This window comes from Pteropus medius, unplaced genomic scaffold (genome assembly GCF_902729225.1).
Source record: "Pteropus medius unplaced genomic scaffold, Ma_sr-lr_union100, whole genome shotgun sequence".
NCBI classification, from domain to species: Eukaryota; Metazoa; Chordata; class Mammalia; order Chiroptera; family Pteropodidae; genus Pteropus; species Pteropus medius.
This window is the reverse complement of record NW_024346062.1, coordinates 2,673,027-2,689,143: the sequence shown is the minus strand read 5'-3', so window position 1 is coordinate 2,689,143 and position 16,117 is coordinate 2,673,027. Positions and strand designations below refer to the sequence as shown.

General features: G+C 35.4%; 1 protein-coding gene across 2 annotated transcripts in view; it reads right to left on the bottom strand.

Moving 5' to 3' along the window:
* MSH3 (mutS homolog 3) overlaps positions 1–16,117 on the bottom strand; it is a 124,198-nt gene that overhangs the window by 106,575 nt on the left and 1,506 nt on the right. Inside the window, exons 2-9 of one of the 2 annotated variants that reach the window (XM_039874952.1) lie at positions 16,042–16,109; positions 15,843–15,963; positions 12,833–13,053; positions 10,376–10,591; positions 8,701–8,817; positions 8,327–8,444; positions 6,627–6,772; positions 2,657–2,823 (exon numbers count right to left, since the gene is read on the bottom strand). In XM_039874952.1, the coding sequence (XP_039730886.1) occupies positions 2,657–2,823; positions 6,627–6,772; positions 8,327–8,444; positions 8,701–8,817; positions 10,376–10,591; positions 12,833–13,053; positions 15,843–15,963; positions 16,042–16,068 (1,133 nt within the window). In that variant the 5' untranslated portion in view covers positions 16,069–16,109. The remainder of the gene's footprint in view (positions 1–2,656; positions 2,824–6,626; positions 6,773–8,326; positions 8,445–8,700; positions 8,818–10,375; positions 10,592–12,832; positions 13,054–15,842; positions 15,964–16,041; positions 16,110–16,117) is intronic. The other variant, XM_039874950.1, reaches the window with a different exon arrangement.

Sequence of the window (16,117 nt, the reverse complement as noted above, 5' to 3'; positions counted from 1 at the left end):
CACACTACTTGACCGCTTGACTTCTGAATCTCCCCTACTCCATTCTGCCCATAGATATTGACTAGCTTTAGACATTCCACAGAAATGTGGATTAAATTTTGACTTTGCTGAGTCCAATTTGCAAATAAAATAAAAATTACATGTGGTCAGTAAACAAGAAAAATTAAAACTGTCAATGATAATCAAAAAAATGCACATTAGAACAAGACAAAGGCATCCATAGAATTTGTAAAACCCACATATGACACCCGAGCTATCTTTGGTATGCTAAATGGCTTTTAAATCTCATTTGATAAATAAACATATAGGAATATCACCAGTCAATGCTGCCAAATAATTCAGTTTTGGAGATATCTTTGTGGAATGTTTTGAGATTGCATTGAATTTTTGCCTTGTTTTATAAAAATAAGCAGGTCAGAAATGAAAGTGTTGATTCACTAATCAACTTTAATCTTTTAATTACACTTGACCCTTGAACATGGGTTTGAACTGCACAAGTCCCCTTATACATGAGATTTTTTTCAATAAATACAGTTGGCTTCTATATCTACAGATTTCACACAAATGGATTCAACCAAAACAGGATTGAAAGCAATATTTTCAATCCAAGGTTGGGAATCTGAGGATGAGGAAGGCTGACTGTATGCATTATTCTACACAATTTTATATAAGAGACATGAGCATCCATGGATTTTGGTAACCGCGGGGGGTCCTGGAACCAATTCCCCACAGATACAAAAACTTAACCTATTGTGGTTAAATTCCGGGGGAGCCAAGTTATAGCACAGATGTTCGACTGCCAGGGGATGGGTGTCAGTGCCCCTAATCCCTGAGTTGTTCAAGGGTCAAGTGTATATCTGAGTTAAGCAAATAACCCCTCAGTTATAAAGAAAAATGAACAAAACCAAAGATCTGAAATACCAGAAATTAAGTTCTAGAAGACTAAAAATTTTTGAGATTTTAACTTTTAGCTCTTTGAGAGAGCTAAAAACTTGATATTACCCCTTAATAGTCTACTGCATAATTTTTAATTATTCAAGTTTGAACTCACAGTCAGAAAAGGATTAAAAACAAAATAAGGGAACTTGTTGCAGAATTTTTCTTCTATCCAATTGGCAGAGATTATTTAAATCATCGCCCCTAATGTTAGCAAGGGTTCAAACAACTCTTCTATACTATAGTTGTAGAAGTATAATTTGATATTACTATATCAAAATATTTAATACCCTCTGACCCAGTAATTCCACTTTTGGGAATGTAACTTAAAGAAATAATCAGAAACATACACAAATATATCTATGCTTGGACATTCGTCACAGCAATATTTATAATACTGAAAAAAATGAATGCAACATAACAAAAGAGGAATGAATAAATTATGATCCATTCAGATGACTGTCATTTGGTTTTCATGAGTACCTACGGAAATGTTAGCAGATAAAATGATGTTCTCCAGAACTTGTTTCAATTAAATACTCCAAGGAAAGAGAGAATAGGGGTATGGATGAAATGAGATTGGCTCAGTTGAGAAATGTTGCAGCTAGCTGATAGATTCACGGGGGTTCACTACACTATTCTGTGTAATTTTATATATGTTTGAAATTTTCCATAATAAAGTAAAAAAAAAAATACGGAAAATTTTAAATTAAAAAAAAAACAAGATATAAAACTAATTTTGTAACATGAATCAAGTTCATAAACAAAAAAACCGTAATATACATACATGAAAATAATATACCAAAATATTTAACAGTAATTATCTCTGGGTTATAGGATTTGACTTATTTTTATCTTTTTTTTGGTAACTCCCAAATTTTCTGAAATAAACATAGACTAGCATTATAATCAAGAAAAATATATTATAAAAACTTCTTTGAAAGACGTTCGAGTCAAATGAAAAAGGAACATTCTTAACTCTCAGAACTAAAAAACACAGAACTTCACTTAATCAATTAGTTTGATTTTCTAACTGATTTGTCAACAATCTACTAAATGAAAAGCTTTATGGGGCTCGCCAGTGTAGTCTAAAGCCCAAATTCCTCAATATATAAAGTCTTCTTCACTAGAGCCCCAGTCTCTTCTCCCACTACACTCCTCCCGGTGGCGGTATACAATCTTCCCAACGAGGCGCCTTCATGCTCGTCACCTAATGCATCATGCTCTCTGAATCCAGGTAGGTATGTAGTCATCTGCCTCTCCTGTTGGATTATAAACTCTGCCAGACATAGACCACAGCCACATGTTCTTCCTCCAAATGCCACAGTGCCTAGCACACTACCTAATAAATAACACGTGTGACCTTGGATCTAATAAATAAAACTCATGAACATAGCCACAAATTGAAACTTACAGCACAGAGAAAGCATTTTCAAAATTATATAAACTTTCTAAGAAATGAACTCTAAATTATCTCCAGAAATTGAAGATTAATTAGCAAATAATATCACTAAACCCCTTTAAAAAGATCAACTTCTAAATCCCACATTAAGATGATAGTATGCATAGTTCTGTTTTTCTTTTTTGAAATTTCCACTATTACTTACCGTTGAAATATTTTCATAAGTAAAAAATTTTTAACAACTTTAACAAGTATCGGTTTGGGAATTAAATTTAAGTTTCAGAATTAACATTATTCTCCAGTGATGTGCCAACTTACCTAACAGCTGTGGCTCTGTGGATGAGCATCTCTGTTTGCTCTGACAAGTGTGATGGAAGCAGCAGCTCCACCGGCTGCAAGCTCAATATCCGAGTTTCTAGTTCTGAACGGGAAGCAGAGTCCTGGAAACTATCAAAAACAACCTCACCTGTGGCAGGCTGCACTCCCTGAAAACAAACAAAAATATAATGTCACAGAAAATATTCTTTCCCAATTATAACTATGACACAGCATAGATAAACATGGAAATAGCAAAGAACAGCAAAGATGATACATTCATTTGTACTCCATTTCTAAGGTTTGAAAACCTGTCTGCTTTCCAAAACTCTTAATAAGAAGTCAGATTCACCAAAATCTAAACTATGCTAGATAGGATTTTCGAGGGATACGGAGTCCAAGCCCTGGATCTAACAGGTCTGATGGAGTGACTGTGACAAGTCACCAAACCTTCGGTTTCCACTTCTCTAAGTGGGAATAAATCAGCCTACTTCCCTCATAGGGTTATTAAAATGGTTAAATCAGAAAACAAACATGAATGCTTTGTAAACTATAAAGAACTACACAAATAGCAGTTGTCATCACTAAAATAAGTGATATATTCCTAGTAACCTAGCCGTAATAGTAGTAAATTACCATTTCATTACATTAAGTTAATTAATAAGAAGTATAATTTTTGCAAAAATAAATATAACAAACTCTGAATGAACCAAAGGCAGACAGTCTATCCAGGGAAATAACCGTAATTACTAAAAGCCACCCTCTATCACCCCAAGACAATAATATCAAAGATAAACTGGAAAAGATCATGGTTTGAAAGTGGTTTAAAAAAAAAAAAAAAAAAGCTGTTAGATAATTTACCCAAGGTCACGGGGCAATAAAGTGGCAGAACCTAGATTCATGAAGTCTGGCTCCACAGACCACATTCTTATCTACTACAGATGCTTAAGAAATGCATGAGGCTAGTTACAGACTGTATTAGCTAACAGGAGAACAAATAACCAATCCCTGCACTCATAAGTTGTTGATGGAAAGACAACTGACACAGCCTTTTCTGAAAACAGTCTGGTATTTTCTAGGAAAGTTGAAAACATCCATACACTGTAACTCAGCAATTCCTCCCCTAGGTATAAATTCTTGAGGTACTAGGATGTATACCAGAAGACATATATACCAGAAGAACATACACAAAAAGGTTTATAGCAGCATTCTTCATACAACCAAAAACTAGAAAGAACCCACACATATGTCAAAAGAAAAGATCACAAAGTGACAACAAAAGAACTACGTTAACACATGTAAACAAATCTTATACAAATAGTAGTTTGTAAACAAAAAAAAGAAAGATTCAAAAAATTACATACAAACAGCAAGAGAAAAGCAATTAATTACCTACAGGGGGGCACCCTAAGACTGGCAGCTGGCTTCTCAAAAGAAACTTTGCAGGACAGAAGGGCTTGGCACAAAAGAGCTAAAGTGATGAAAACCCAAGATCTACAACCAAGATACTTCATCCAGCAAAGCTATCATTTAGAGTTAAAGGACAGGTAAAGAGCTTTCCAGACAAAAATAAGCTAAAGGAATTCATCGACATCAAGCCAATATTACAGGAAATATTGGAGGGACTTCTTTAAGAAGAAAAAACATGTATCAAAAACATGAATAAAGAATGGTAATAATTACATATCTATCAATGAGTACCTCAAATGGAAAAGAATTAAGTGCTACAACCAAACTATAAAGAGGCTGCCTAGAAGAAACTCACTTCAGATTAAAAGACACACACAGACTAAAAGGAAAGGGATGGAAAAAGATATTGCCTTGATGGACCTCGAGGGTATTGTGCTGAATGAAGTCAAGTCAGATAAAGACAAATGCCACATGATTTCATGTACATGTGAAATCTAAAGAACAAAACTAACAACAACAAAAATGGAAACAAACTCATAGATACAGAGGATATTTTGAGGACTACTAGACAGGAGGGAGATTGGGGGGACAGTGAAAAAGGACAAAGATTAAGTACAAATGGAGAGATACAAAATAGTCATGGAGATATAAAGTACAGCATAAGGAAAATAGTGAACAATGTTGTAAAAAATATGTAAGGGGAAAGAATTACCTGCAGAAGGAAGGGGCCTTTCAGTAGACAGTGTTGTATTTCCTGACCTGAGTAGTTGTGTCACACACTATAATTATGTATTTTGTTTTATGCATTTTGTAATTTTTTTAAATCCTTCATTTTTGGTTGAAGCACCTCAATTCTAGCCGAGGCCTTCTGTAGCACCCGGATAGCTGGACTATAAGTACATTAGTACACATATATGTTTATTTCCCAATTTACAAACCAAACATTTACAAAAGCTATTTACAGAAGCTCAAGGAACAAATTTATTAGCCAAATTCTCCTCTGTATTAAATCAGAGAAATGGTCCGTATTTTAACACCTGCAACATCTATTATTCTGTGTGATATGATACTGAAAAACCCAAAGTCAGTCTGTGTAAAACTGCATTGTCCAGACTGAAGGTAGAGGCTCTGATCGCAGTGGTATTACAACAGCAAAGCCTTTGATTTCAGATGATTAATACCCAAAAGACAACTCCTAGGTAGTGACTGGGGAACATCTGACACTCATTACAATGGGGGAAAATACAGGCAAGAACAGAATTGAAAGAAAGAAGAAATCCATTGCAGCCACACTGAATTCGAGATATTAGGGCAAGTTTTTAGTGTTTTGTCCAATAAAAAGTTGGATGCAGGAGCCTAGAGCTCAGAAGAGAGGTGTGGCCTGGTGCCAGAGCTCTGGACATCATCAACCCAAAAGTGGTCACCGAGGTCAAGGACAGGTCCCAAGAAAATGTTAGAGAGGCAAACTATCATTTCTCATTTTTCTCGCATCCCAGTTCATACATCAGTTAACTCTGACAGTAGGCCAGAAGGCATTTCTGAAAGCACTAAAGCAGGAATTCTCTACTTTTCAACTCTGTCCTTTAGACTGAGTTTCCGGTAAATATAAAATAGCACATTACATATGTTAAAGCTTAAAAGCAAATAACCTTACTATTTGTAAAAAGATCACTGCCTGTGCCTAGATAAAAAAAAAAAAAATGCTTCTCAAGGATAAAAAAGTCATTTAGAGTCACCCAATAGTAATGCTAACTCCCTGAGAGAAAGGCTTATTGGTTAAGCAAATGTCAAGTTAGCACAGAGTTACGCAGCCAGAATAAGGTATTAAAAGGTAATTTGGAGACATTTGGGCTATAGGAATTTTTGTTAATATTGTAGCTGATTGCAAAATTAGAAAAAACAAAGAGAGTTAGTTATCACTCAGGCAAGGAGTTCTACTTTTGCTTAACCTACAACAGAACAAAGGAGTCTAACACTTCTGAAGGGTTGGAAAAAGTCTAAGATGTTCAGCAGAGTCCGGGTAGGTCTATAAACGGGCAAATTTATTCACAAATTGCCAGAAGGCAAGATTAATAAAACTATGATTCACAAATTACATATATCCATTAGACTGTAAATATTCATAATATTAAATATGAAGTTTTATATTGGCCTATCTTCCCTCAACTATCCTTTCCTCCAAATCTATACACGACAATCCCATAATCATTTAATTTCAAATACCTAAAGGTAACTTGTAAAACACTTTGCTATCCATGCATGTTTTGGCTTGGTGTTTTATTCTGCTATTTGTATATGGTCCACATCCATGCCTGTCACTATGTCTGTCTTCAACCGTAGACTCCTAGAACTGGGCAGAAACTATCTGGAGCGCCAAGCAGCCATATAAGAAAACTGGAACTAGTGATTTAACATAAAATTATGAGGAAAACACTTGTTTTCTAGTACAAGTACTTGAAGGCACACTTCATCAGATATTCTCATTAAAAACCATCCACAACTGCTCATTATTTCGAGATACCATGAACGACTATCATTTGTTCTTCACTTACAAAGTACTTACCACGATTCCAATGAAAATGCTCCCCTTTTTTTTTTCCTTAAGATTCTCCTTATTTTCACAGATACACAGAAGATAGCTGGTAGAAGTATCAGTCATTATCTCATCAACATTTGCAGCATCATCCAGCTTGACTAAAGGATTCACATGTAGTAATTATTAAAGAAAAATATGTTACATCCTCATTAATATTAACTGATTTCTCCTTTAAAATGGTTTATTTTTCCAGGCATTTTTGCTCTAAGAAAAGATCTTCCACACAGCATTCGTTCTTCTGATTCTGATCATAGTTACACGCACCATAGTCCCTAAGATATAAGGCTCATGAGGACAGACAACTATCTCCTCACTTCCAAAGGGCCTAAGAGAACACCTCAGACTTTATGTAAACCCAAATGTTAACCCTCTTTACACCCTTGGATGATGCCAAGACTTGAATCCTTAAGAATCCTGTTTAATCCCATAAGTCAGAGCATGAATACACTAAATTAGTGTAAATTACTTCCCTCCTTTAAAGTGCCTAACAGCTCTCAGAAATAGCAAAAAAGAGAAAAAAATTTAAGATGTGAGAAAAGAAAACCAAAAAACAGAAGTGTGTGTGTGTAGTGAGCCCATTAATTAAATTCTCAGAGAGCAATGCTGATTTTGGATGCAGTCAGTCTAGGAACATCCACTTTGGGCATCAGTAGAGCTATAGCCGAAGCAAAAGAGAAGCAGAGGAGAATACTATTTTAGGAGTAGGCTTTGAATAAGAGACTCTAGTTCAGGCAAAAGAAACAATAACATTACTAGATTCTTACAGAGCTATTAATGGTGTGGGGTCCACATTGAGTGATAAGTGTTCCCTAATCATGACATTAACAGAACAGAATAGTCTTCCTAATTTGGGTAGAAGCTAAGCATGTCTCTAAAAAAGCAGTTTTGTAATAAACTAACAGAAATATTACTTTCACATAGCATCATTTAAGATCTTATCCCTACAGCTTTTTATTCCAAGAGACCTGATCTCATCCCATAGTACATATTTTAAAATACATTTTTATCTCATTTGATATATAAATATTTGGTTTTAATAAATTGACAGAATTTTATGACATGGCTATTGAAATCATTTTGCTTCAAGTAACTCAATGAATTTATGAATGAACATAAATGTGGGATCAATCACTGTGCACACTGAGGATTCTTACAGTGAGAAAGCTTCATCTATATTCCATTTTTGAAAAATAATAAAATTTTTATGAAGCTAACAATTAATGAAGATGCCCTACTACTGTTTTATAAGCAGTTAACTGTGTGCTAACTTTGTAGTTTTCTTTTCTCATTTTGAAGTTAAAAAGTTACTTTTTAGGTCTTGTCTTAGGAAAACCTGGAGGAGCTTTATAGGCCCTAAGTACCTAACCACTGCCCACATAGGTCTGGGCAGTGGTTAGGTACTTAGTTACTAAGCTGCCATCATCTTTTATCAGGCTCTCTTTTTTCTTGCTCTTAAAGTATGATGAATTTTACTACAGAATTTTAAAAATGCTTCTTTCTAGCCATTACTAACCCTTCCCTCTTTAATAATACACTAATCAAAAGTCAAAGTAACCATTCCACCTCATCTCACTAAAAAGGTATCCACTCAAAAACCAGTTTTGAAAAAATGTTATTTAAAATAAATATTTGAAATTTAAGAAAAACATTCCTTTTCAAAAAGATATCTTCTCCAATAAGTGTGGATTTCGTATAAAGAGCAGTCAATTTCCGGGAAAAGAGTGAACTTTTGTTGTCTCCAATGGCCTTTAATGCTGCTGTTTCAGTTTGCTTCACAACTCCTACCTTCAACAAAAGAAAGAAAAATTAAATACCAATATGACGGAAAATTAAAAAAAAAATTTTTTGAGATTTTAAAAGATTAATTCTGAAACATTTACCACAGTTTTTTAAAAAATTCACCCTAAGTATCTAACGAAGATATAATTCTAATAATTATAACATACTCTCATTTCTCTAAAACGCCCAATTCCAAAACCGATTAGAGCCTACCACCTTAAAAAGCACGTTTTCATTCTCTGGAAGAGAAGTCAAAACTGACCTTATATCCCTTTGCCACAAGGCGGCGTACGTGAACAAACAGTCTGTGAGCAGGTATGCTTGCTGTCATAAAGTTGTGATCTAAATGGCAATAAATATTGAGCTCCCGGGCTGCAATCTAAAAAAATAAAAAAGAGAATATCAATACACTTATATTCAAGATCCCTTGAGTAGTGTTCGTTCGCTTTGTTAAAAATTCATCAGGGTATATACACTTAGGATTTGTGTCCTTCTCTATTTGTATGATATGTCAATAAAAAGTTTAAAATTCATTCCCTGTGTAAAAACCTAAGGTTTAATCTATTTTTGGCAGTTCCCATGGCCTAACTTTGGGGCCAACATCTATATCTACAAACGACTCAGAAAAATACAACAGGTCTTCTATGTCTTTAACTCTATCAAAACTTTAAAGGGCTGACCTCTTCCTGAATAAGGACTACAATTCAGAGAGCATGAAACTGTAATAAAGTAAGAATTTGTTAGACAGCACATGCAAATAACTAAAAATTAGGAGTAGCTACAGGCTATGTATATATAAATTACGAACCTACTTGAACAAAGGGCATCTTTGAGGAAGTGAGGAGAGAACTCCCTGGTCCAGTTAGCTAATTCATGAGTGAATGAGTGATAGGAATGCAAAACCAGGCAGTATCACCTGACTCCCTGTCTTCTAGAAAGCACTATAGCTCAGAGATGGCTCACTAGAGCCAAGGAACTCTCATTCCAAGAGAGCAGGAAACATCAGCCTTTACTGTGGTCAAGACTAACTTTATATTTGACCTGGAGAGAAGGGGAAAGAGCAGCATTCCTTTTCACCATTTCACCTACAGGATGCCAACCACATAGTGGTTCCTGTCCTCAGGAAACAGGCTGTTTCAAAGTCTAACTTCATAACACAGAACACAGCATAATGCCGTCTGAACTAGAAAACACCATTTTCCTGCCACAACAGGATTTCAGAAACTGAAGGAAAAGAAGTTGACAAAGTCTTCACTTCTCATCCATGAGGCATCATATGTGCCACCTCATCACTCTCGGATAATGAAATCCAACCAGGCCTAAAACTATGGAATGATCACAGTCGTCTGGGAATCCAATAAAGCATTATCGGCCATTCTTGCCCTAAACTTGTCCTTAAATGCTCAAATTCACTTCTATCCTTCTTAACTTAGGCCTACATCAAATAACCAAAATTAAACACAAACCCAACCTAAGACTTCTGTCAGTGGCTGGGAGAGTTAATGTGCTCTCCCACTAAGACTTAAGAATGTTCCTGGCTCTAAAAATTTATAAATTTAGGGTAAGCAGAGGAACTTACTTACATTTCAAATTATTTTTCTTGCTTTAGCCTTCATTAGGAAACAGAGATACTTACATGATTATGGTTCACTAACTGATTAATCCAATCAACTTTGATGGATGAAAGGCGCTGAGCTAACACCACAGAGAATAAGCACCGACATTCCAACAGGGACTCCTCACCTCCTTCCCGACAAGTCTAGCACCCACCGATTTTGTTAGCGTTTATTTTGTTTTTACTTTAAATGACAGTATTTTTAAAGGGTAATTGATTACATTCACTTTTTCTTTTCATAAGGTCGGAAATGAAATAAAAATAGTGGAAAATATTTAAGGCTGAACAAAAAAAAACATGAAAGTTTGAAAAAACAACTTACCTCTGCATCTTCCCCAAAGAATCTATACTTATAACCACATTCCACACACAAAATTGCATCTTTTTGCTGCTGCTTCATTTCTATGTATTGTGATTCTAATGGTGTATAGATGCTTTTGGTCCTTTTGTTAGATGGTTTAGAATCAGAAATTTTCTTTAAGTTTTCATAACTTCCATGTGATGATCCAAAATGACTGAGATCAGAAAGTGTCCTGTTCTGGCAACCAAAAGATTTTTATAGTTTAAGAAATACTAATTATAATAATAGTTCCCAGAGAGAGATTGCAAATTTGGCACAAAGTAACAATTGATGAATTTAAGCAAAAGGTTTATAGGAGTACATAGTATATTAACACAAATTTTTTTGTAGGCTTGAAATTTTTTCAAAGTAAAAGACAAAACAAATATGAGCCAAACTAAACTACTGCATAATTAAAGAAAAATTTGAAAGTCTGAACATTTTAATGTTTTATATATTACTTTTACATTTAATTTTATCAAACCTACTGTAATTAACATTTTTCTTTTCATTATTTATTCCCAGATGTGTAAGGCACAAAAAGTAAGCAGGCATGATCTAGTAGTAAGGCAAAATCACTTTCAACAAGCATGCAAGCAGCTTAAGTTATAATATTTTACATTACCAAGTACAGTCTAAAAGATTGTATAGTCCATAAATCTTTATTCAAGAAAGAACGACAATTATAGTTTTGAGAAAGCATAAAGCACAAGGTTACATTTTCAACATTAGCATTCCCACTATCCTTACTTTCCTGTATAAAAACCGTAACTAATTCCAATTCACAGCTTACAGTAAATTCCTTGCTTATGATTCATTTATACAAAAGGTAAAATGAGACAAATTTGTAGGATAAATCTATTTTTAATTAACTGTCACTATGTCACTGCCAAAATTTACCAGCTCCTTCTGGAATTAAAAATATGGCCTAAAAAACTAGTGACCAACATGGGAAGAAAAAAAGAGAAAGAGAAATGTCTTACATGGCCCAGAAAGGGGAACTCCAGTCCAAGAGAAAACCCAAGAACACGTACTTTACAGTTGCTAAATGTTTAAAAATTCAGCCTAGCTAGGACGGCAAGTAGAGATGCAATCTGAAAGTGTAGCTCAGAAAACTTCTGAAGATCAGCAACAACACAACAATAAGGTATGGAGGTGTGGCGAGGAAAAATGTGTCAATATATCAGACAGGACCAAGTGTTTGCCTTTAATTTTGATGGGGATTTTCTACTTCATTTCCGTGACTTTTATGTAAAATCCAAGAATATTACATATTGGAAAACTTAATACTTAAAAATACATAGTTCTTAAGGGAAATTTCAAGACCTATCAAGACTTATGGGGTTGTTGACCCACACTAATGGTCCCAAACCACTGGGAATTTAAGTTTATTCAGTAGCTTCTTACCATTCATCTGTATCCTTCCATACCATCAAATCTATCACTTGTAATTATATCCGTGTATTACTTTTAGGTGTCCTTTCTAACTGGTTACTTCTAATTTTCTGTGAATTAGAAATGCCAAATAGGTCATTCTATGCATAAAGTAATAGTAAATAGGCTTTTATGAGGCCCTAGAGTAAATTCTCCAAATAAAAAATTGTGAGCTTTAAAAGGCAAACTTTTGGCCTCTATACTTTATGACCACTACACTCTGGTTAACTGCTTCTAAGTATTAGAAGAGATCAAAAATAAGAACCAAAACTCCTTTTTTTCCTGATAACCTAAGATAAGTCAGTAGATCTTAGCTTGGTATTTTTCTAAGGAAAGAATCTATAGCTTTCATTAGATTTAAATCACTTGAAAAAATGTAAAGACTATTTCTTTAATTCAATGGTTCTCAACCTTGACTATATATTAAAATGAGAGCTTTTAAACAATATTCAGGCCCAGTTCTTACTGAAAACCAATTAAATATGATTCTAAGGAAAAGTTCTTGCTATTAGTATATTTTTAAGTTCTCCGGAGATTCTAATTTAATAGTGGCTGAAAACCACTCTTCCGAATTACAGATTTCAATGATGGAGCAAGAGCTAAATTCCCCAAATTCGTGATGATGAAAAACATTAAGAAATCACAAAACAGTAGAAGAGCCCATATTCATTTGATCTACCTTTGAATTTACTTTATATTAACCAAGTTTTGAACTGAAAACATCTACATGCACTGCCTATGGTGACTGTCCAGGCTAATCACAGAAACTTTAAGGAGGACTAGAAGAAATTGTGCTTGTATTAATTATCAACAAAGAATCCCTGAAAGTCAATGGCTCCTGACCCAGGCTGTAGATCAGAATCACCTGAGGCTTTGCCTTGTTTTGTCTTAATACAAACCAATTCAGATGATCAGCCAAGTTTGGGAACCATGCCCTGCGTGGACCCACAGAACTTAATACTATTCTGGGTAGATAGATATTCATTTATATAACTGTTAACATACCTTTTGACTAGTTTGAGATTTGGAATCTTCAGAAGAAATTGCATTCTTTGCACGCAGAAGACTGATATCGTCAAAATCAGTACATTTTGGCAGAACCGCAAATCCCTCCTGAAGAGGCTCTCTCTGGACTCTATTTTGAGGAAGGGCGGAATCGCAGTAGAATTCTTTCAACTTTTCCAGAGACTTTAAAACAATCTTTGTCCTCAGACTTCTCTTTGGCTCTTAGTTAGGCAAATCAGAAGAAAATACAATATAGTATTTTGTCTTGTTATGTCAATGCATAACCAGCATAAGCTTTTTAAAGAGAAAGCTTCTCACTAAAGGGATCAACCTAACAAGGGAATAAAGAAACACTGGGCGGAGGTTATGGATGGCATATTGAAACAAACATATATCTAATTTCACTTGGTCCTGAAACTCCTTGCCCTTTTTTTTTTCTTTTTAGATATAAGCCCATAAGGGCAGAGATAAAAAGAGGTAATAATATCTGAAGCTAGAAGGAAAAACCAATGAGCAATTACCAATTTAGCATACCTGAAAGCAAAATCCTAAGTCAGTAGTGAAAAAACCAAGAACAAATCCTATTTACAATACAAAATGCTTTAAAGGCTCAAGAATTAGGGTGCCAGTACCTCTGAAAATGGAATTAAGGGAGGTTCTAAAATAAAGAGGATTGTTTCAGAGCAATTTGATCCCTAAACCTCTATCCCACTCAACACTCAAAGACATTTGTCCTTTCTCCACATCAACAGAGGGCTAGGGATATCCCGTAGAAAGGCAGAACAGGCACAGCTAAGGTGCAGTACTGTGCCTAAGCCAGAAGAATACTAACAGGAATACAAGCTTACCACATAATGAGAAAATGAGCCACTTCTCACCAGCTCCCAGAGCACAGTTCTCTGTCCTCTTGGCAGAAACTGGGAAGACTTTGGACTGGGAAAAACTTAAAGATACTAACACCAGGGTGGACCAAGGAAACCAGATCACCACCCCAGATACACCTGCTTTCCTGCTTCCACCCCTTTGCTCATGCCAGTCTTTCTTCCTAGAATACCCCTGCCCCCAATTTCCACATGTCAAAATTGTACTCATTTGTCAAGACCCATCTCAACACTACTTTTCCCATGAAACTCTCCAATTCCCCAGCTTTTCTTTCTCCGTGCTCCTATAACAATGTCATATCTCTCTATAGCACATATCACAGTCTGCAGTTATTTATAAGCAAGGAATCCATAGAAAGGAAACTGTCATTTATTAGATATTTACTATATGCCAGAATATATTTTTACCCTTTAGACTAAACTATAATTTAGCTACTACTAAATCTAAGGAAATGGGACTGCACTTATCATCTCTTACTTTCCCTTTCAAAGCAAAAACAGTCTGGGGGCAAGAGTTGTGTTTTGATCATTTAAAAAAGTTTAAAACTGTTCATATTTGCAGTTAAACCTCTTTTTGGATATATATCTTGTCTCCTGTTAATCTCATAGCTAGAAAACGTATATTTGAATCTCTTCAAACGTACATATTCACCCTCTGTACTATTACTCTCCCCCTTTCAAACGTATATTTGAATCGCTCTTCAAAAGTATACTATAAGTTTGTATATTATGCAAGGACTTCCTTCCCATGGTTACAAAAATACTTTCCCAGGATGGGGGTGGGGTGCAAATCTTGGGAATGTATTTATGCAAAGAAAGAATATCTAAAACTGACGTCAAAAACTGAGCTGAAGTAGCCAGTGACTCCTATGGCTGGTGGACGCTCCTCTCTATTCTTCCCATTACTGTTTTAAGTAAACTGTAAAGTTCATATTTCAAAAACTTACATGTCTCTGGCCTTATTTCCACAAACTTCAGAGTTCATTTGGCCAGGTCTGGAGCAATGAGGACCTAAGGACAAGGACTCTGGGTGGTGAGATCTCCTGAAGGCTTACTTTCAAGCCCTCTTCCTCACCTTCCTTCATGGCCCTACTCCCACCACTGCCAAGGAAGATTCCACCATGAAGCTTCATTCCTGAGCTGCTGTCAGTTCAGAAAGGCTCACATCAGTTCGAGTATGGAAATAATGAAGAAAAAAGCATTTTCTGTATTCCCTTATCACAAATTCCCTAAGGCCAAAAACTAGAGAAAACTCTGCTCAGCCATCTATATATCCAACACCACCTCTAGAAGTCTAGTTGCTCAGGAATGATGGTTTTATCCAAAACCTTTCAGCACACAGAAAAAGCAGCTCCATATTAAAAAAAAAAAAAAAAAAAAAAATGGAGGTTACCAGTGGATAGGGGTGGACAGAGAAGGTAGATGGGATGAAAGGGGTCAAAAATGTGGGCTATGAACACACAATGCAAAATATATATGCCTTATTGTTGAATTGTACACCTGAAACTTACTAGATTTCATTAACCAGTTACAATTTTAAAAAATTATATAAATAAATAAAATTTACCAAAAAAATTGGACAGGGTAGATTTACACATCCTGACATTGAAAACTATTCAAAATGTTCAGCTAAGTGGAAAATATAGTTGCAAATTAGTATATATAGCATAACTTATAACATATTAACTAATTTGTAGGTCTATGTGTGTGTAAATAAGATCCCTGAAATATACAGTACCCCCCAACATTAGCAGTAGGCCTCAGTGAAAGGGAGGGATTATGGGGTCTTTCACTGTCTACCTGACACATTTCTGTATTGCTTGAAATTTTTACAATAAATATGTTTCACCTTAATAATCAGGACAAAAATTAGCTAGTAGGAGTAAAACAGAAAACTGAGCAACTACAGCCAAGTTGCAAAACTCCAGATCTTACCTCCTCTCCCCCAACCTCCTATACACACCACCACCGCTTTTGGAGGGGCCTCTCCACTCAAGCACAATAGAGGCCTTTTCCGCAAAGGAAAAAAAATGGCACTACTCTCTCATATCTTCCTCTGCCCTCTGGATAATCTAAGAATATCAGAGCCATGACTGGAGAGAATGAAAAATCATTGCCAGAGAACTCACCAGGGTTCCTAGACATTACTGAATCACTTTGTCCATCCTTTTCTTGGGCTTTCTTTGCTTTCTTTTTAAAGGGCCCATCATTCTCTAGTGGTCTCTTTTTACTTCTGTCAGTTTCTGCAACCTATATCAGGAGGGTTAGAAAATGATGTGTTATCTCTAATCTCAAAATCTGATGAATGCAAAATAATTCAAACCTTACTTCTGAATGACGGCGAGGTCCTAGCATCCACCCTTCCTAGAATCATGGACTCCGAGCTCTGAAAAGACCTATGGAT